This window comes from Plectrocnemia conspersa, unplaced genomic scaffold (assembly GCF_051122295.1).
Source record: "Plectrocnemia conspersa isolate PC_06_02 unplaced genomic scaffold, ASM5112229v1 ptg000009l, whole genome shotgun sequence".
NCBI lineage: Eukaryota > Metazoa > Arthropoda > Insecta > Trichoptera > Polycentropodidae > Plectrocnemia > Plectrocnemia conspersa.
Window position 1 is genome coordinate 23,962,087 of NW_028277173.1, and position 23,941 is coordinate 23,986,027.

Genomic DNA, 23,941 nt, shown 5'->3' on the forward strand with positions numbered 1-23,941 from the left:
TATATAACGGCATAATGCTTGAGTCAATGTTTATTATGGAATATATGACAACGTCATTATTCTGTGGTGCCTATTTACATATATAGATTTTGTTATGGCCAAAACTTGACGGCACTTGGGTAACATTGGCGTGACGGTTATTCTCTCGCATGGCAACCCTCAGCCTGTTCGGACGCGCGTTGCGGGCTCGTGCCCCGTTCAAATGAAAACACGACAATAAAAATACTACAGCAGCGGCTCAATCTGTGTCTAATTGTCACCCGTCAGCTTCCCGTCGCTAAATTGGTAGTGTTACCCAAGTACCGCCAAATTAGACCCCACAATTCTATGAAATATTTTTTTCTAAAAGTAATATTTTTAAAATATCAATGTATCTAGTGTTTCATATTTCATAGAACATAAAATTTTTGCAACAGAAAAATTATTATTAAATTAAATTTCTAATTAATGTTAATTACCTAATTAAATACTTATGTATGTGTTATTGCTATCAACAACGTTTGTCTATGTATTTTTTTTGTATACATATTATTTAATCATTAAAATAATAATGTATGTATATACTTGATGAAATTTAATAATGCCTGTAGACACTGAAAATTTTATAAATTTAATTTTATGCTTTAAAATAAATCCTAATAAATATTTTTTCTTTAAATAATAAATTTAAAACTTGTAAAGATATATAGTTATTTAAATAAAACTTACAGAAATCAGATTTAATGTTCATAGCAAAAAAAAACGTGTATAATTATATCATATTATTTTCTAACTCTTGATTTAAATGAATTTTATTAAAATAATACAGATTAACTGGAAATTGCATCTGGAAAACATAAATCAGAGGTTCAAAAAAATATTTAAATAAGAATGCAGGGGTTCCTAAATTTCAACCATCAAATTTAAATTTTGAATAAAATTAGTACTTTAAAATTAATTACAAAGGCAATTAAAAATATTGTTTGTTACAAAACTATTATGGTTGATAAATTTATTAGTTTTAAAATATTCGTAGAATAACGAATAAACAATTTGATAACTTATATAATTTTCATTGAAATAAGATTCAATTTTGTGATGAAAACATAGTTAAATGGAAAAGAATGGCAAAGAAATATTTAAGAACCACTCTTGTTATGCTTTTGTCGGTGAGCGTAGAATAATATAAAAATATTAATTTGCTCATTGTAAAAACACGTTAAAAAGCTCACCCGTCCCAAAATATTGTTGACAGTAAAAATATGTTTCTACCATAAATCAAATGATTCAGAAACAGAAACTTTATAAAGTGCCGATTATTGTCAACTCTCGCGGATTATAAATTTGAAAGCATCACAAAATTATTAGGAATCACCTACTTGTACAAGCAGAATTTGCTCTTTTCATATTTCAAAAAGTAGAGAATAAATATTTTTGTTATTTTTAAATCTATAATAAATATTAATTGCTTAATCAACTAATTTATTCCGTGTAATTGATATAAAAATTCCATTTGAGTATTAAGAAAATCTGTTCACATCTCTTGCTAGAGAGATATGAATCCACCGATGGATAAAAATCGATTAAATCATTGACGGTAAATAATAACAATGTTTTTTGTGTACAACCGTCCTCCGAGTATTTCGTGTATTTTAAACAAATACATTTTTTTTGTTAAACAGCCAATGTTTGAGGATACCGAAACGAAATGTGTCATAAAACTTACATTGTGAAACAATACCATCGGATTGTTAAATAAGGATTTTCGATACACCACTTTATCAATAAAATTGATTTTGCAAAATATAATAATAGCCAGAGAATTTTGCATCTTGAAAATTGTGTGAGATATATATTTCATATAGAGAAATCAAGTATTATATTGAAATTAAAATAGCCGGATACACATCAAAAATATTAGGGTGCTTGGTTCATTTTTAAAACATTGTTATGGGGTAACCGGTTCCGGTTCTACTTGGGTCGGAAGTTCTACACAACGATAACAAACATATTTAATATATTGAAAATTATTTTACATGCGTTACAACTATGTAAACACAATCAACAACTAAAATATATTTTATTTTAATTATTCATTACGATATTCCTGTGCGAGATTAGAAAAATCTAGATAAATCTAATCTGTGATAATCGTATGCAATTTATAACTATATAATAATTATTAATTTCGATTTTCCAGATACGATTGAAATTTTAAAGCTTTAGAGTTCATATGGAATTCAAACCCAGGTTTTTCTACATATTATCGACCAGTTAATGATTGTATTTGTGCCCTTAAAAGTAATTATTTAATTTGGCTGTACCATTAAATTAGTTAATATTACTGTCTGATAATATATAAACATAAATTTACAATTTCAGTCAGTTCTAAAAAACATTGTTTTTAAACTCAAAAAAAAATTTTTTAACCCCAGAACGTGAGCCTGAATGTGACACCCCAAACTTTGTTCAAAATTCTTTTTAAAAATGCACTGATGGACGCAAATCAAATTTTAAATACAACATAGCACCGTAAGGAAAAATCTACAAATGAAAATGAGTATCCTGCCGTCAATATTGAGGACAATGCTCCATTACGAAATCCGCGCGGCATTCTATATTTTCTCTCGAACAATTCCTCAAAGTACACCCTCCCGCAAAATCTATTTTCCTACGGCGGACGACAATCTTGCATTACCGTCGTAAAAAGAGAAGCTGGCCAAATAATCATCAAAAATTCATAGAAGAGTCCTCTTCAAGATGTATCCTCGGAATATTGAAGCATTGTGTTCTGTTGTATATGCATTCAATGGAAACATTTTTTATCATAGAATATGATATGAAATAAAACAATCTAAACGATAGAATATAATCTTATAAAAGTAAAAAGCCTACAGATTGATAAATTTAAAAAATTCCAACTCATTGTGGCTTTTTAATATTTCATTCCAGACCAAGGAGTGGAAGAAGGTTATGTTTTAAGAATAAAATTATATTTTGAAGCATTAAAATAAAAATAAATATGTATTGTATATAATGGTTTGTCTGTAAATTAATTATCGTATTTAAATAAGCGCTTAATAAAAAATAAATTAATGTGGGGCGCTACAAATATTACTGATTTCACTGATATGTGTTATGTGGCACATGTGCAAATAATAAACGAAACGTTTCAAGTTATATTAACCATAATGTACAAACAAATTTAATATTTATGGATTTTATAATTCAACTCATAAAATTATATTTTAAATACAAAATACCTTTTTACATAATTGGATTTTTGTAAAACTGCTTTTGTTGTTTTAACATTAAAAATTTCTAATGGAAGATATTTATTGAATAATCTAGTGAATAACACTTGAAAGATCTGGATTTGAATTAGGGTTTCTGTGCTGAAACGTCCCTGGAAATAATTCCCCGTATTTCAAAGTTTTTTAATTGGATTACTCTAAGCATAAAGGTTGAAATTACAGGGCCGCCAATTGAAAAGGTAAAACTATAAAATAACAATAATAATATGGTATTACAAACAATGTTCAAATATTTCACACTACATTTGTATGTATATATAATGTGAAATATTCAAAGTAATTCAATATTTAATTGTTAAAACGAATAATCCAACCCCAGTGCCTGGCTTAAAACCGATTGATTGGAAAGCATTTTATTTTATTTTTGTATCGAATTCTGCGAACCTCTCGTGAAAATTGATTTACACACACATATACATACACATAGGGAACAATACAAAGCAAACACTTACACACGTGCACGCATCGTTATCCAGGGTTTATCCTGCACTAATTTGGCACGCAACCGGGTCACGGCGGGATTTGTCCAATTTGAAAAGCTCTCGTGCGGTTTCGCGCAAAATAAACAGTGTTTAGTCGTTGCATTAATTAAACCGACTGTTTGTCGTATCGATGGCCGACGTAATTATTTTCAATTGAAACAAATGAAGTAGGCACCGGTTTTGAATTAAAACTGAAGCTAAAATCTCATTACACAAATGCATTCACTCTTCCTGATGGAATTCTGCTTTAAGCTGTTGTAGAACTTAAAGCTCACGACAATGAAAGGACGCAGACGAGGTGAGATCGAATATTCTGTCACGCGAAACCTTAGGCAAACAAACAGACGAGATAATGTATAGATAATAAATTTAAAGTAAATATAAAATTTAATTAGGTTATCTCACAAAGACCGATCGAAACTGTATTTTTTAGATTTGGCTAAAAACTGAACTGAACTATTGCAATTTATATTTTTTGCATTACATTAATAATATTTTTAATGTCTCGCTTAGGTAGATAATGATCTAATTTATTTTAGAGAAAAAAAACAAAACAATTTTACTACTAATTAAATCACAAAGTTCATATATGTATAATGTTTTCGTTTATTTAGGTATTACAGTTTGCGAGAAAGCACAATGATATTCCGAAGGTTATTTAGTCAAAAATTTAAGGGTGCGTAATAGCTATCTAAACTTTAAATTAATTTAATATTAATTCAATACCTAAAATGTCGCATTTATTTAATCTTAACTATATACAGTTTAATTTATATTGAAATACTTTGCCTTGAAAGTGAATTCAGAAATAATTCCCTTGCCACAGACGGTTAGTTATGTTACCTAGCTAGATACACACAAACATACTTCCGTTTGAAGATATTTTATTTGATTGAAAACCGTTTCTGAAATTATTCCTGCAATTTCCATAGCCGGCGACGGCTTGGCCGGATATTAATTTTACTAGACAGCAACTTGCGGATTTTAAAGTAAATATATTTGAGCATTGATTGCTTTATCAATTCTGTAAAACTTTTTAATCACTTGAGTTAACGCTCAATTCGTTTAACTGCAAGTGTTTAAAAATACTAATAAAATTTAATAATTTATATATTATGATTCTAATCAATTAAATAAACTGTAAACGCTGTAAAACTGCTCATTATTTAAAATCAAAGAAAACAATAAAAAATACATTGTCTTTGATAAAACTTGTTGTGCTTCGTTTGCTCTTGACTTTGCAACATTGAAACGATTTGGCCTTTCGATATCATACTTTATACAAATAATTATCATCTGGTTGACAATTTATTGACGATACTGTTTTTAGTAAAAATCCACAAGTTTTAAAACAAATTAGACTAATACTCGTTTTATATTTTGTGAGAACCGTATTAAAAACCATTTTTTATCATAGTGATTCAACGATTTATAACACAAACTCTTTAATATTTTACATTTTGACTGACGGTTATTATGCTAGGTTGAACATCTCTTCTGTCAAGTTCAGTGTCTTAACCTTTTGAATAGTGAGTTAATTTATATAGATTTGTTAATTTGTTAATTAATTAAATTCACCTGAGAGTGGGGAAATTTTACATATATTTATATCATTATTTCTGTTGCTATTTATAAATAAATAAAAAATCAGTCAATTCTCTTAGTCCTGTAGCGACCACACAGATGGTTTCACATTTGAAAGAGCCATTATCTCATTGTTAATGACTGTGACCAAAAACGATCATTCATTAACAATGAGACAAATAACATGATGGCACAAAAAATATGTTTTTGACTGCCCAACACGAGTCGTTAAGAGAGTTTCTATATGACGAAACGGTCACGGTATCATAAATCATCACATCCGTGACCGTTTCCGAAAAATGCGAAAAACTGTGGATGAGCAGAAAGTCACTTTCTTAAAATTTCTTTCTTAAGATTTCACCAGACAGACCTGAAGATCACTCCTGGAATTCCCGAACCACCAGCCGCACGAAAAATTACCTCCTGACTCTCGCCGCACGCAGCCACAAGAGCCCTGAGGATCATCTACGGGCATCACCACCAGCGTCAACTTCACTGCCGTTTGGAGAAACGTCTCGCCGATAATCGTAACTAATAAAAAATCTATACTAGATTCACGCTAGTCTCATTGGCCGCAAGGTCAACCACTCCTAGGGCCAACACCTCTAAAGTCCTATTACTTTGATTTATTTTACTACTTTTTTATATAAATACATTTTAACACTTTTTTATTATCAAATTTTGATATTTCACATACTTACATATTATTCGGTTTTTGTGGATTTTTTTATATCAATACAGAGCCTTTTAATATTTTTTTATAAAATTAATATAAAATATTTTCTATGTTATTTTTTTCGTACTCTTTAATTTATTGGTATTTTTTAAGGACGGAATAGCGTAGTCCGTAACGTCTCAAACTAGTAACTCTGAAGTTGTGGGCTCGAGCCCCGGCGGCGGCACTCGAATTTTTATTTTAAAAAAATGGCCTCAGCTGCAAAAACATCTATTGGTTAAAAATTATATTACACATAATAATTTATAATTATTAATAATCTAAATGTCACCGATTCCCAGACTTTCGGTCTGGTGGTTAATATTTGTTTGTAGGTATTCATTATATCTGATTGACTTACTCAGTTGGTACAGATTTACCCCGTTGTAACGCATTAGGCTTACGCCTGTCAGTTTACAACGAAAGATTTAATAAAAAAATGAATAATAAATTCATTGCAACCAATATTTTATTTTTATTTTATAACTAACGATTACTTTTGAAACACTGTATCGACCTCGTCTGTTTGATTTTGTATTTAAAATTTATATGTTACAATATTTAGGAAAATACATACATCAAAATCATTTATAATCATTTTCTCGTTTAGAATAGAAAATCAAAAATATAATACAAGAGCAATATATAATAATAAAAATATAATACAAATTAACAAAAAAGTAAAATAAATAAATAAGAAAACATAAATTTAAGTCGTCAGACTATACATATGTATATGAAGAATTAATGTAATATCCTGGATTTTATTTAGAATATCCCCATTCTTACATCAACCGAAATTTATTAGCAATTTAAATTCCTTTCGCGTGTACTTATGTCTTTGTTGAATTGTCTGTATTAATTATAAGAATTTATTATCAATTCTAATTTACTGTAATTTTTATTATACATAAAAATAACAGCTATTGCTTACATTAATCCAGTACGTGTCTAAAATATAATGATCCTGTATTTTAGACACGTATTTATATTTATCAAACGTGCAGAATATAGTTGATACCTATGTATTTGTAGATACTTTTGCACCTAAGAATATATTCGAACGATGAATCTCTTCCCTTCGTTTTATATCGTGTTCCTCCAGGTTCATGCATCGCTTACAAACGCCATTTAATGTCGACGCCCGTTTTAAAATTTCGCAATATCCGCTAAACGAAAATAATGTTTATATACCTGGGTATGTACTATACATCAAAAGGTTATTATTTTAAAAATATTGCTTTTTATATGGTTTTTCCATGTATTAAATTTAAAATTTCACATTTCGAGCTTGATGGTATTTTTGTATATATGTGTGCTCTATATTGAGCTCTTTAAAACCGAACGACGCACGTTGAGTTATTTACTCACCAGATCCCAAATCAAAAATTCGTTTCATGTTAAAAAACATCTGAACCTTCAATTAACTTATATTTTATATATGTGTATATGTTATACTCATAGGCTATGTATTTACAATTGTATATTATATCAGTTGAAGCATTAGTAGTGTCGTATTTGTATATAGCTAGCTTTTTATTTATTTTTCGAAACCAACCAAGAACGTTCATGTGTAGAGAATGATTTATTTTCTCATATTAAATTAATTGAATTAAAATCATTTTTTGTTTACTTTTGAAGTTTGATAAAAACTCTTTGAACATCGCACTGCTTCTTTGAAATCTGATCAAGCATCTCCTGATAAATTTAAAACAAATAAAATTAATAAAAACCTTTTGAAAAATCCATTCTCCAACACTTATTGAGAAATCCAGACTTTGAAACTAATCAAGGGAAAGAAAATTTCTGCAATAATAACAAGTCGTTTGATTCTAAGTCAGCTTGACAAACTTTAATAATTAGCATATTATCATTTAGATACAGCGTCCTGACTACGCTACCGTGAAATAATTAAATTTACAGATAATAGGAAATTATCTTTTAATTTTTTCCGAAGATAAGCTGTTAAGAGTTATTAATTGCGAAATTATCATCATGGAACGCAAATGGTATACGCGAAAAAAAATCAGAAATTTGCTGTTTTTAGTCGACAAACATTGCATTGCCATTATTTTTAAGACCTAATATTTTTTATAACTACAAACTGCAATTTATGATTATAAAAAAAGAACGAGGTCAACCGAGAAATCCGAGATTGTGCCAAACCTTTTTTGTAATATGGCCTGTTAGCCTAATATATTTAACTGCCATCGGTTAGCTTGCCGACAAACTATACATCCTGCTAGGTATTATCGTATTTTACATTGCTTCATATGAGAAAAGTTGTTTTGCTTAACGAGAGATGCTGCTCTAATAAGAATGATATAAAAAAATAATGTTTTAGTTAATTATTTGCCAAAAAAGTAAATATCTGCTATGATTCAAACTTGCATTGCAAATAACCAAAATTATAATCATGGAACGCCAATGGTATACGCAAAAAAAAATTAGAAATTTTCTGCTTTTAGTCGACAAATAAATATACATTGCTATTATTTTTAAAACTCAATCAAAAACGTTGATAAACATTATTTTTAAAACTACAAGTTGCGATTTATGATTATAGAAAAAGAAATAGGAGAACGTGGAACTCTGGGATTGTATCAAACCTATTTTGTAATAAGGCCTGTAAGCGTAATATCAAATTATTCACCTTACTATGCATTACATTGATTCATATAAAAAAAGTTGTTTCACTTAACGAGTGTTTCGCATTACGAGTAAGATTCTAAAAGCAAGGTTCCACTGTATAAATATGATTTAAGCTTGCACCGCAAATAAGTAAAATTATCATCATGGAACGCTAATGGTATACGCGAAAAAATAAGAAGTTTGCTGTTTTTAGTCGACAGACAAATATGCATTGCTATCATTTTTAAAACTTAATTAAAAACATTGATAAATAATATTTTTCTAAATGATAACGGCGGCTAAATTCAACATTCCGATGCACATTTTATTAGCCTTCTGATGATAATGTAACATGTAGCAATATTATCAAAAAATACATATTAACTGACTCAAAAATAAACAAACGCTTAGATTTTGCATGTTTTTTTTTTTGTTAAAATGCCGCAGTGTGTGACGTAGAAAATTCAATTAATGCATTATTTTTTATCCAGACAACAGTGCGATATTGATTCCCGTCGGCGATGGTTCCGGTTGGCCCAGCGGTGTTTTATCCCGAACAATGCATCGAGCAGCTTTGGATGTATTGCGCTTCTATTCTATACAATCCAGAATCGTCAAAAGGATTATTCAGAGACCATAAAAATATGAAAAGAGTATATTTGTATGCTGCATAGCAGTTTTTGAGTACTACTATTATATTTATATTTTTCATATCACAAATACAAACTAACATATTACTTTCTTATCACACACACATCAAACAGGATATGGAGATTTTTATATTAAAAATATACAACCATATATACAATACATTTACACTCTTAATAGTTGTTGGACCATATTAATAATTTAAGTATTATATAATGCATATGATTTTTATTTAAACCTTCATTTGTCTAGTAATTAAATTAAAATACTATTTTTTAGCTGAGTATGAAAACTAGTGTATTTAAAAAATTGCAGGGTTTCATTTTATAGCATTGTTAATTTGCCATTTATAAAATGTTAATCATAATTAAAAACGTTATGACTCTTTTTCACCGTGCGATAATAGGTTCAATAATTAGCACAAGCAACTGAGCTTTTAATTAACGGGTTCTTTATCTGTATCAGGAATCTGCGAAATTCGGGTCGAACTCCCTTGAGATATAATTTTCACGATCCTTTTAGTCCCCTTCATTGTTTTCCGATAATAAGCTCGTTGCAGATATTCTAAAGATTCCTATTTGCCTTATTTAACTAGAACACAATGCATACAAACATACTGTATAAACAAAAATGCGTTTATAATATTTATAAAGGTTGACCTACATAATAAAAATACATTTTAAAATTTAGTTAAAAATATGTTAATCGTACAAAAAAACCGTATGTTAACAGTTCATGAATACCAATATTCTGAAATATTAAATATTATGCTATGTCTTTAATTAATTTTAAAAATCAGAGGTGTGATTTCCATTTACTTTTTAATACAATGTAACAAAAATCTTTGTACATTATTACTCGATAAATATTATATTTTTCTTAGATCTTTATATATATTTAATTTAAAGAAACCTTTATAAAATAATATTTATAATAGTTTTAGTTCCAGTGACATCATAAAAAGAACAATAATTTCTAAAGTAATGAACAAATACATAAAAAAAACTTGATTTTATTGGTCTGAGCTTAATAATAAAAAAAATTTTTTACGTCTGCATAATTTTTTATAGCAATAAAGCGTTATTGATTTAAAGTTAATTTATATGATATATAAATATATTTCTACATAAATTAACACTTCATATGTAGATTATTTTTGACATTCGCACGCACAATCCGCACGGCACTTATGCACTGGTAAATCAGCGAGTGATTAATTTCTTGCCGGCTGGCCCAGAGTACGACTGCACGCAAACAAATTCATTGCACCGATGTTTACAGGAAATATATATTCTATATCTAAAATGTATAGATTTTTTATTGTTGCTTACTTAATTTAAAGTACACAGATTGAAACAATTGTATGTTTTAATTTTTTTAATAATTACTACCACTAAGCTGAGAGATAGTTTTTCCACATATTACTGCGGGATTTACTCGTTGTTGTATAAAGGTTTATTACTAGTATTATTATCTGTATGCAGCATTTTATGACGCATTTTTCGAAATAGCTAATTGTTGATTTTATGTCGCCGTTTTAAATTCTAGTTTTAAAGTCGGGACCACTCGTAATCGTTGTTAAAAAACTCGATAATAGGGTCATAAAACTAATAACAAACCATACATATTCACACATATGTTCATTTACGGCATCAATTTATAGTTCTTAATTAATAGCACTGAAACCGTTAGACCGTACTTTAAAATATATATCCTATTATATCTTTCGAGACCCAAATATATGATATCAATATTACTTACACAAATAATTTAATAATAATCTTTTTACAGTACAACTTTTACATGGATCACCTTGTATTATATAAAATAAATTATAATAGACATTTTCCGAACGCCTAGGGAGCCGATGAATAGAATACACATAGCTATATGTTATGTTTTAGATAACTACACGTCAAATACATTGTTAACCCGGGGCTAAAAATCCTCAATAATTTAATTGTACATATACATACTGCTCCATAATGGTCAGTGAAAGTTGTACTTCAAATAATATAGTACATACGATATTGTATGACTCCATGTCGGCACTTAGCTCTTTATTGCTCAGCGAAACTTGGCCGCTTGTTCAATTTGTTTCCGTCAAAAGAAAGTTTTGATTGACATCCTTTTGTTGTCCACCTATATCGTAAACACCTAAGGTATATTCGACCTCAAGAACTTCTCAAGACATGGACGAAAACTTTGTCCTGTGTTCCTTAAACGCCTTTTGCGTTACAATAAAATTATATTGATATTTATATGATATAATAATATGACTTGTAGTTTTGTAATGTGCACTGGTAAAACCAATCACGTTTGTTATATGTATGTACATACACGTATGTGCCATTTATGCGATGGTCACAATTGAGTCACAGTTATGCAGGGTTCACAAATATCAAGACCTTTCAAAGTGTGATAAATATAATAACTGTGATAAACATTAATTTTGATTATCAGAAAAAAATTGTATCTACTTATTAATTTTAGTGCGAAATGGAATGTTGAAGACATAAATAAAACGTAGGGTTGAATGTAGTATTTTTAATCTAAAAAAATAATTGTAATATGTTATATTATTTTTACCAGATTATGCACTTGTAAAAAATTAAGCAACGTTTTAATTATGATCAAGATTTCAGTTTGCTTAACCCTGTCGCTAACGGAAGGACTAATCAAAGCAGATTCAATAAACGCTTTAATCTGCAACAATCAGGACATGACAATAATCCTTTTTACTATTCACTTGTGCATGAAATTAAGTAACACTTCATGACTGCTATTGCGTTGATTTAAAAACATATTTTTTCCTACAAAAGTGTCGTCGACCTTGCACAATGGCCTTATTTAGCAGAACCACTTGGACCGTGGAATCAATTAACGATTTTTTCACGTGATTCGGTTGAAATTATGTAATTATATAACACACAATACGTGATTTCATATGAATCGACGTTAGCTTACATCACGTAGGTGATACATTGTAAAGTTTACATTTAAAAATTGAATTTATATATAAAATAATTTATTCAATCAGTCAATCAAAATTGGTGTAAATTTTCGATTCATATCACGTTGAATTATGCAAAATTGATTTATCCTTGAGATGGCTACTTTGTTATTTAGAAAAAATGTTAAATTTTGAGACCTGGAAAGCTAACTGTTGTCTCAAATTAATGGCATACACTAACGGTCAATTGAGGCGGATATTCAAATCATATAAAATTATTTAGTGAGTAGCTCCAATGAATAATTCAACAAGATAATGTAATATTTTACATATACAAAATCACTAGCATTGTACTTTTAAATAAAGCAACCAAAATATACTTTTAAAAAATACTTTAATATTATTTTGATTAAAAATTCTTACAAATAAATCTTGATGAGATTCATCAGAAGACGACAACTGTCCTATACATTTCTATTTTTGTGACGTATTATTTAAATTTAGCAGTCGTTTAATTAATAACGCAAAAAATTGCTCCGAAAAATAATCAATTCAATTAAAAGTTTTTATATTTTTCCTTGAAAATTTATAACCCTAATCACGCTTCAGTCACATATGACTGATCGGCTTATATCCTACAAAAATTACATACAAGAGTTAATGTTGCACGAAATATTATTATATATTAAATAAACACGTTTCTCTATTATATTTTTATATTATACACTGAGATATGTAATTTAGGACTGCTTTTTTTATTTTTTATTCAGGCACAAAAGTAAGTCGTAAAACAGCGATTAGCATATATGAATATAATGATATTTTTCCATACTTTTACTTCTGCCTTCGCAGCTTTGCATTAAAGAGTTGCTCGATTTTTTCCTTCTTATACTCATAAATAAATTTTGCTGCGCCTCGCTATGAAGATAAACGACATTTACATAATTATACGTTAAGACTTTCTGCATTTCTTTCCTTCTTTTATAAGCGTTTTCCGTAAATAGTTATTAAGCAGAATTAAAATTCTCAACTGGTTACTGTGATTTTAGTTATTTTATCTGAATATGCAAAAAATGACACATACTTAATAATGCCAGCTGTATTATACATTTATGCATTATTTATAAATTTAATTATGAGAATATTCATCATAATCAAGAATTCCTATCTATGACAGTATATCGGTTTTAAAAAGAATAGATAAGCATATGATCTTAGCTTTGACGGTTTACAAGCACGATAGACCTGATAACTAAAAAACCTGGTATCTCATATAGACACTAGTTTTTTTTCAATTGGCATCGTATCTGAGAGATATATATTAGTAATTAATAAATAATTATAATTCTAATCGATCATCACATATTAGGTTTTTCTATATTAATGAAAAGCGACAATACCATACAACGCGAGAGAAATCATAATATTCAGAACGACCAAGAATTTAAAAAGCAGCTAAATTTACAATGTCACGCAGGCTTTCTACAATACAATTTATTGTAGTGTATTGTAATTTTGTGTCGTAATCGGGAAGCGATCACGATGGTTTTGTTAATAAAGGGACACCCGGAAGACATATTGATGCTTCAAAAGAAGAGGTGTTATAATCGTGGTTAACAATACAGCCATTGGTCTAAATAATATTTTTTATTTTATGAAAGAAACGTATGCAATAATTGCCATTTGCTTACAACCAAACTCTTATAGAGAACTAAGAGAGACATCTGAGATTTTCATAAATTATATTAATAATCAATATTGCGAAAGACAACACAACTACTTTGCAAGGATTTTAAATATATCAATCATCTGCTATAACCTTTTTAATTTATTCCAAAACGAAAATAAAGTAAAAAGTTCTGAGCGGGATACAATAAGGAATCTCTGTTTTTTTATCTTTTACATATATTTCCTTGTTAGATGTAATGACAAGTTCTTTCGTTTTATATGGTAGAAAATATAAAGCGACTGTTCAAGAAAGATGTTTTACAAACAATAACATTATAAAAATCGTCAAATTTGTAACATTCAACAATAAGAACATCTATAGAATCTAAATTAACAATGGCCACACAGATTTTCTAGATTACCGTAACCAAAACTATGCGTCAAAAACAATACACATAGTCTCACTGAACGATTATATTTTGTTATGCTTTGTTGGCATGGGGCGCGTACGGTGTGATACATTCCCTTTCGCTCGCTCGCGTGTTAACTGTCGAGAGTGAGTGAGAGATAAGGGCGTGCGGAACGCACAACTAAAGTAGCAACCAACATTGTCAAAGAAACAACTTAACACTATATGTAAAGTGGTGTGCTTTTTACATTTAGTTAGACGTCGAAAGAGCTGTGTAAAAACAATTTATGTACAGAAAACACAGGTGATTAATTAATGATGTGGCCGAATATAATATTATTTGAGGAAGCTTGTACGAATGATAGATAAGGAAAATTGCGTGATACTTTTGTTACTTTTTAGCTCTACCTCAAAATCTGACCTTTTGTGGAAGTTTCCAGGTGGCCGTCAGATAATTACAAAGGATAATTCAAACAATACTTATTCAATGCGATGCTATTATATTTTTTAGACGAGCTTAGCAGCTTATGAATAAAAGGATTTATCGAGTTTTTGTGATAATTAATGGCTTTCGAAAGTCTACATAGCTAATGTGCAATTTATAGATGTTCTAGAACACCGATTTTTAATGGTTATTGTTGAGCCGATTCGTCGTTTTGCATATTTTTAATGCCAGACCGTAGAAGTAGTGAATTTGCGCAACAAAGCCTTCAACACAGAAACTCGTTTTTCATAAAAAAAATATTTATATAACAACTTCTACATAATTTTAAGTAGTGAACTCGAAATATGAATTAGAACTGTTTATTTTTTTAAATCTTGAGCTTGAACTACGATATTTATATACCATAATTTTTTTTTCATAAATATATAGTATTTTTTTATGTAATAAAGTATAATTAAAATTTAAAGCCAATGGTAGAATACCACATATTTTAATTTTTATAATTTATATCAAAGTTTTATAATAATGTTTTAATAACAGATCCATGTGTTACTTTATATATTATAATTTAATTTTAGAGGTTTATTAAGATACTAATATCTATATAGTTTATTCCAAAAATAAATGTAAATCATTATGTTCAATGCTCTTGGGTAAGTATACCAACATTATTTTTGCTTCTAGAAGTATTTACGTAAATAAAAAGCTAAGTATCAATACACATAGAGAACATGTTAACTTTTGTGTATACATACATTTTTAAAAGAACAGTTACCATGTTTTTTTTTCATTCTGAAAAGATTACCAATCCTGTTTTTGATACACTTTTAGTTAAATTTTTGCCTCGTAAACATATCTATCGTGACTCAAATCGTTCACTCTCAAGGTTTACTATACATTAGCCTCAATGCCTTCAACAACAACGACATAATTAAACTACATATATATAAAAACATATTTTCCGTGGTTCGTCATCCTACGCCTTATGAATCATGGTCAAGACTTGTATCTTTTAATATATTGAACAAACGTAGTTCAGTCTTTACCAGCCGCCTGTGTGGACTGGTCGTTGTTTTTAACGCAAATTCCATACTAGCAAAAAAGTAGATTAGTGTACAAAAAATGAAGTTCTTCGCAGTGTTGTTGCTGGTGGCCAACGTTGCCTATGGTAATTAAAATATTTTGATTAAATCTAAAATACCTACATTAATATTATAAGTTACCTAAAAATAATTATTTTATATTTTATAAATATTACACAACTGCACATTCGTACATTTTTTATTTTATTTTATATTTAAGATATAAGAGAAATTAATTAAGACTCAATGCGAAAAACGCAACACTTATTCCTCATATGCAATTAAGTGTAATTATATCTGCACTCGATAAATTGATTTAACCTTAGGTTGATCTTAAAATATAAGTTGTTGTTTTTTGTATTTATTATCAGAATACAAAATATCATTTTTAGATATCTAACCAACATAACATTATTAATGTAAATTTAGAATTAAATAATATTTTTCTTGGAAGATTCTGATCCTTTGGTAAACAACAAGGCGCGTTTCACATTAAACATCAAACATAAAAATTGTGACTTTTGCCCCAGAATGTGTTATAAATATATGTAAAAATAAATATAAGCCCTAATCAATTTGTAAATAAGTCGATTTTAAAATCATAGTTGACCTCACTATTATCATTATTTATGTCACTGCTTGATATTTTTTTTTCTAATTCATCTGTATTATTGATGTGTGTAAATATACTATATAGACGGATTTCATTATGAAGCTATCCCTTTTTAAACAATTTTCTTATCCATCGTGATCTAATCTTGTCCAATAATTCACGACACACGTCCCTCTGATAAATCTGTTTACATCCATCAAAGTATTAAGCCCAATTTGCTCGTTCCATTACCGTCGTTCAATCGGAATAGTCACGTTTTATCAGTCACCACGACATGATCAGGCGACCTTCGACACACAAATAAATAAAAATAATATTCTCTGAGTAAATATTATTAAACAGTTAAAATTAGAAAAATACTGGCAACATATTAAATCAATATGAAATTAAATTAGCAGAACAAACAGAAAGCGAGCTCTCCGAATTAAGTTTTACGATCCATTTACTTTTATTATAAAAAAAATATTCGCAACATGTAGAAGGTTAAATAATTAATTTAATGCTTAACTTACAGTTAAATTCTACAGTTTGTAATAATATTGTGTTTCAAAATAAAATTATTAGAAAAAAATATGCTCTGTTTGTCTAAGAGGAAAAAACTTATAAATACTATCATAGTATCTATACACAATAGAAGGCTACAAACGATTTTTTATAAGCTTTTTTATTTTAACAATAACAAGAAAATATATTAGAGCAATTCCTCATATCTTTGTAAAAAATACTTCAAGAACCTAATTTTTTTAATTAATTAATTTAATGTCCCGCGGATAAAAATAATGTTATAAATTTTATTTTTAATCTGCGATTCATATTTTCATTTAAAAAAATATCTTACGAGAATTGAGATATTTTTCTGTTATTATCTCAAGGTTTATATGTTCTTATTGTGCGAGACGTTTCGGGAAAAGTATCCGCGTCATTATATGAATTATTTTAAGAATATAAGGTTTTATTAATTATTTTATTAAAAAAAAATTAAACCTTACTATTGATATCAAATCCAAATAATTAAAATAAATATTATTTTATTCATTAAAAACCTACGTATCATAGATTATCTTTTCTCGAAATTAAAGTGAAGGAACTTTTTCTAGAAAGTCCAAACAAAAACACAAGTAAAATCGTAATTTCGGAAAACCCAAAAATTGTAAGAGCAACTAATCTCACAATAGTCTCGCAAATATTCGAAAGCTATTATCGTTAATTATCATAACAAATTTAAATATCATCAAATACCTTAATTTATTAATGATTTACAAATGACACTGTCTCGTGCATAAATCCTTCCGTCATCAGATGATCGCCCACAAATAGCCACCCGTAAGATACACACTCACTGCAATATATAAAAATTTATTCCACTTTTTTATTAAAGTTACTGCTACAGTCAAGTAGAAACTATAATTCTCTAAGAGTTTCACTCAATCTTTGAAATAAATTAAAGACTACAACAACGTAACATCACAGCAATGAATCGTACAGTCATATTTCAACTAAAAAATGCCTTTGCAAAAAACTAGTACCGCAAAAATATTGCTGTGTTTCAAAGGGAAATATTCTATACCATTTTTATCGAGGCTTTTTAAAGCGTCGATAAAATAAAATAAAATAAGTATAAAATACATTTTCACTAGTATACATATATTTTTACTAGCGAAAATATAAATTATCTGGTAGGTGATAGTATAATTATAAGATTTCAACTTTTCTATATCTAGTAATACATATATTCACACACTTATCATTATTTATTTACATCCAATGCATAAATGTTACAGTGAATATGTATTTTTGGTAAAATTATATTTTCACTAGTAAATTTCAAATACATTTTCACCAGTCGATATATATATTTCTACTAGCGAAAATATAATTTAACTGATAGGCGCTATAATGCTGCTCTAAAATGTCTATGATGCTCAATTTGACAGTTGCTGTTCAAACCCAAACCTAACTTAATGAAAGTTCTAAAACTAAACTAAGCTCAAGTCCAAAATACAAACTAAGCCAACTCATATCACAGGGGAAAATACGGAAGAATAAACATAGACAGAAATCGCATCTCACAATTGCTCCATAGTTGTTTTAAAAATATGATAGCTATCCTTACCAAGGGCTTCTCATATAAGAGGGCTGATCAAAGTATATCCAAACCGAATTTTGGTCAATAGGAGAGCGCAAAAACATTTATCACTTCTCAGAAGGCAAAAATTCACGTCAAAAGCAATAAAATCGTGTCGGCGCCGTCGCAGTGGGAACGCTCGGTAACGAGCGTTCCCACTGCGACGGCGACGGCACAATTTTATTGCTTTTGACGTGGATTTTTGACTTTTGAGAAGGGATAATTGTTTTTTGCGCTCCCCTATTGGGCGAAATTCGGTTTAGATGTTCTTTATTCGATTCACTCGTAATATTGTTATAAAAAGTCTTACTATAAACGCTTGATAATCGAGCGTTTCCGCCGCTCTGTACTGAAAATTCACTAAATGGCAACACTGAGCAGCAAAGAAAACACGACTAATTATCAGCTAAATAATATGAGTAGATATTTCTGAATAATCGATTATGATACATGAAAATAATACTGATGTATGTTACTATATATAATATTATACATATACAATCTACTATTGATATAAAATTATTGTTTTTACATATTTGTAGAAATTAATGAATTAATTATTAATATATAATTGATAAATAAACTTATTTAATAACAAAAACAGTAAAATGTTTAATATGCAAAAATATACTTTTCAAGTAACTTAACTAAATTACATTTAACTAAAAAAGTATATGTTTTTAGCAAGCTTATACTTTCTAGCGATATGTTGGTTTATTATTAACCTTTAAATTATATTTATTTTTCGATCCAATCGCCCTGCCCTGGGCAAGAGAAACTCGAGATTCACAAATACTAATGAAATGTTTATTTATGTCATGATTGAAATCATATCTTTAATGTTTGTAGTGATAATATAAAGTATTAACGATATTTTTGCGACCCAAAACTTTGGGAAACGCTGGTATATGTACATTCATTAAATGTGAATGTTATTTGAAATCAAGACCGGTTTTCATATCGAGAGTTACGTGTGTTTATTTACTAATAATATTATTCGCAGAAATTTAATATAACGATACAATTCTAAATCATAAAATATTTAATATTTTTATTTTCCTTATAAACTTCTAAAAAGTAATTTGTATATTAATCAATAATTAAAACTTGTATACAAGTTATAACATACTAAAACAACAAACACACAGCAACAACATTTTGTATGTATAATATAATCAAATTCCTAAATTTGTTATACTATTATATATGGGATTTTCAGTATTTTGAATTTTCTTTTTCTTCGTTCAAATGAACGTTTTTCTTGTACGGTTGCGAATGGAAAGGTTATTATTTATCGCGACCTAGCAGACGTGACAGCCATTTTAATATTCTGTTTCGTTTTTCCGACAAATCCGCCGAGATACGTAATAAGGTGGGTCGAATGTTATTTCTTATTTTTTTTAACAAGAAAGCGTCGCTTGTTTATGTATAATAATGACAATAACAATAATCATGATAATAACAATAAAAATGTGTGACCCCGTTTGACACGTTTCGTTGTATTCCGTATTACAGAAAAAAGTGCGTAAAAAGTGTACAGTAGTAGAATAAAAATACAATAAAAATAAACAGATTTTCTCTCTCTCTCCATAATACAAGATGATTCTGAGAGAACAGTCGCTTTACCATTTACAAATTATAGAACTTTTATAATTATTTGTATTCATTTATATATATAATAAGCAGCGTTTTAGTTGAGTAATAATCTAAATTTTGATCCTTATATTTTTTTATCGCAGTAAAATGCAAATATAAGTGTAAGATTAATCTTAATGCATTGTTTGTTAATTGAAAGTTTAAGATTTATATAAATCTAGCGGACCCGACAATGTTTTGCTATATGTATATGAATAAAATAAATCGAAATTAATATATTATTTACCTTCAAGATGCTCTGGGATATAAGATGTTTTTGGTGATTCCATTTTTCATGAGTAAAACATGGATTCTCCAAATTCAATTCTTGTTGGAATCATTGCTATGCGTGGTAGCAGCACATCTAATCCTTTGAATTTGCCAGTTAAAATTGTTGCTTCTATGATTCTTTTTAACAATTTATTGACTTCCAATCTGGCACCATTGCAATGACGGGGTGGATCAATGTTTCTAAGAATGATAGGAACACCAATCTTCAAATTTATCAAGTGAATTCAAGAATTCAGTTAGATAATTTACTGCTTCATCTTGATTCATAACAGTATCTATTGCTTTATAAGAATATGTCTCGCCTGGTAACACATGTTGAATAATGATGTTAATAACAATTACATCCACGTTGCACGTTCACTTAATCATATTTGACTTTTGTAATGTTGTGTGATATCTTGAAATACACATTAATCAATTATTCTTTTGAATGTGTGATCCCATAAAAATCGGTTGGTTGCTTCATCAATTGTATTGTTTTCATTTCCAATATCCAATAGTTGTTTTACGAAACGTTCTGCAGAAATATCGTTTTGTAATTGAGCACGCATGATTGTGGTCAATGTAAATTTATTACCATGTCTCCACAAAGTTGATGCTTTTAAACTCGCATTCAGTTCATCAGTTGGTGTTGAACGTGGAATAACAGGTAATGTCTGACGAAAATTACCTGCTAATAATATTAGCGCACTACCAAATGGCTCTTCGTTTCCACATAAATCTTGCAATGTTTGATCCAATGCAATTGATATTTGTGCGACGACCACTACTTTCACGTTTTGGTGACATTGTGTTGCAACAACATTAATATTTAACAATTGAATATCAAAAAAATATTATTGCATGAAATATATTTTTGAAATCAGATTAAATTTTGAAGAAAAACGTTTATAAATATATTTGTATTGTATGTTCATATTTTCACATGATCAAGTGACTTAATATTTTTAATATGTTAAACATTCCCCATAATTAATTTTATTTTTTATATTTTCAGGCATACGTCTAGATGGATTTAGAGGTAAAAATATATTTTTAAAAATGCATACATAGCTTCACGTGGATAAGAAAGTTAATGTTTAAAATATTTACAGTGAAACACGCATGGTCAAATTCACTTAAAGACGTGGAAAACTTTTTCAACATACCCCGTAATGTAAAAGATGCGACAGCTGCCGAATATGGAGAAGTGGCACAATCCAAAGATAACGGGCTAGACGTCACAATGATGTGCTTGGATGGTGATTATAGAGTTTGTCCACTGTACGACAAAAATGGATACATTGCAGGCTTACAAATATCTGTGAGTGAAATACTTTACCTTCTAATAATAACTAACTTCAATACAGGGCTCCGTTACGACACCTTGCAAACCAATTCTATGTTACAATGTCAACGATGCTATATTATAATAATACAAATACATATTATACATAGAATAATAAACATTTCAGATACCATTCAACGATCTTCAAAAATTACCTTATGTTGCATCTAATAAAATGATATTGAAAACTATCCGCGGCGAAGATTATTGGACAACAGCCAGCTATGTGATTTCACCTGGTATTTATCATTATGAATTTTATGCATCTGTACTGTATGTAAATCAATATTGACGATTGAAATTATTGTTTAAGAAACCATTAGAGCTGGAGGACGAAGTGGACCTATCGATGAAACAATTGAAGGACTTTGGGTGCAACATGGCAAAGCCTTGATGAAAATACCATTGGCAGAATCAGAGCTTTCATCGCAAACATTATATAAGAAGCAAAACTGCATTCCAAATATGGGTAAATCATAACTTAACTGTTATAACTAAGCACAAATATAAACAAGCAAAATAAATCTGCAAATTATTCTAGGAACACACTATTATTACAACGTAAGTCAAGAGATGGACTGCGACAGTTTCTTCCCATATTTTGCTTTAGTTAAAGAAGGCAGAGTTATTGGTTTAGGTTGGCAAATCATTGGAAAAACTCAAGAGCGCGGAAGACTATGGTTCGAAAATCCACCGGCTCGTGCAGTAGAAGTATGTCTTTCCACTTTTATATGCGTGCTTAAGAGAGTGTTACTATATTTATTATATTTATTTTAGATGACGCTTCCAAGTGCGCCAAGTTGCCTTAAAGATTGGGCTGAAACATACGGTGTGATTTCTCTTCATATGTATTACATTGAAAAACCATGGAAGATAAAGTGTGAAGATGAAGACAGTCTCCAGTCGATGTCTGTTGTTAACAAATTCCTTCTGAACACATCTAGATATGCCAGCAAAGTTGTAGATGGAGCCAAGAAAGTATTTGGTTAAAAACATCATATAAATATATTGAATTGTAAAATTTATTTCGAGTTTCGAGAATAAATAAATAAAAATATTATGTAAAAATACAATATGCATTATTTTTTTCTTTTCTCTGTATGGCGAGCATTATAGTCAGTGGTATGGGTGGGTGGCTAATATCTAAAAACAAGACTAAATGACGGTTCGGATCTCATATGAATCCTAGTTTTTTTCCAATTTCTATCGTGGCTAGAAGATCGAAATTAGTTATTATTGTATAATTATAATTCCGATCGATCGTCACAGATTAGGTTTTCCTAGATTTTTATAATCTCGCGAGTGAACTTCACGATGAATAATTATAATAAAATAAAATTTCTATATTTGTATGTAAATATATCGGTATACTTAAAAAATCGTGCAATAAAACTATACGTTCTACTTTCATACATATATTATTAGTTATATTTATATTGATACTTTAAAGTAGTATTATATAGTGGTAATAAGGAATCAGGCAATCCAGTAAATTGTCAAGAAAGATAAACCAAATTAATTGATTTTAAAGAAAATATGTATTTATATGGAACACAATAAGCAAAATGTTGACCCAGACAGGAATAGAAAGTTGCTTGAAAATCGATATTGAGGACTCCTAGGAATCCGTCAAAACTGAATTAATTAAAATAAATTAATGATATATATTTTTAAACAATGAAAATATTAACGAGTTCATGGAATCTCATTCAGAAAGATTTCCAATCTTATTTAAGGAGAATGACAAAAGTAACTGATATTAAACTCATTATTAATTTTGACAGCATTAATGTCTTTGCGCATTTTTTGAAAATTTTTGACTGGAGTAAACTAACCATTGACAACAAAAACTTCACCATTTGAAACTTTTCTACTTATAGTGAAAAAAATGCCAGTCTTTTTATCTTCAGGGTATTTATCAATGATATTTATATCAATTATTTAGTGTTTCTTGCATCTTATCCTTGAGCTCTTAATATCAAAACTTAGTAAGAGACAAAGTATAGCTTTGGCCCTTAATAAATCAAGAGGGATCTTTTA

General features: G+C 28.8%; 1 protein-coding gene across 1 annotated transcript; it reads left to right on the plus strand.

Moving 5' to 3' along the window:
* The first annotated feature begins 15,865 nt into the window (after positions 1-15,865).
* LOC148232325 (uncharacterized) lies at positions 15,866-22,977 on the plus strand. The gene is made up of 7 exons (XM_088192076.1): positions 15,866-15,996; positions 21,572-21,595; positions 21,669-21,877; positions 22,029-22,140; positions 22,215-22,370; positions 22,443-22,612; positions 22,679-22,977. The coding sequence occupies exons 1-7, from the start codon at positions 15,951-15,953 to the stop codon at positions 22,889-22,891; spliced, it is 930 nt and encodes a 309-aa protein (XP_088048202.1). The 5' UTR covers positions 15,866-15,950; the 3' UTR covers positions 22,892-22,977.
* Positions 22,978-23,941: the final 964 nt, after the last annotated feature.

Excerpts from the sequence above, each read along its gene's own strand:
- LOC148232325 (XM_088192076.1), top strand. The coding sequence starts at position 15,951 with ATGAAGTTCTTCGCAGTGTTGTTGCTGGTGGCCAACGTTGCCTATG. Across the intron at positions 21,596-21,668 it reads ACGTCTAGATGGATTTAGAG|TGAAACACGCATGGTCAAAT; the intron begins GTAAAAATATAT and ends AAATATTTACAG. Across the intron at positions 22,613-22,678 it reads CACCGGCTCGTGCAGTAGAA|ATGACGCTTCCAAGTGCGCC; the intron begins GTATGTCTTTCC and ends TATTTATTTTAG.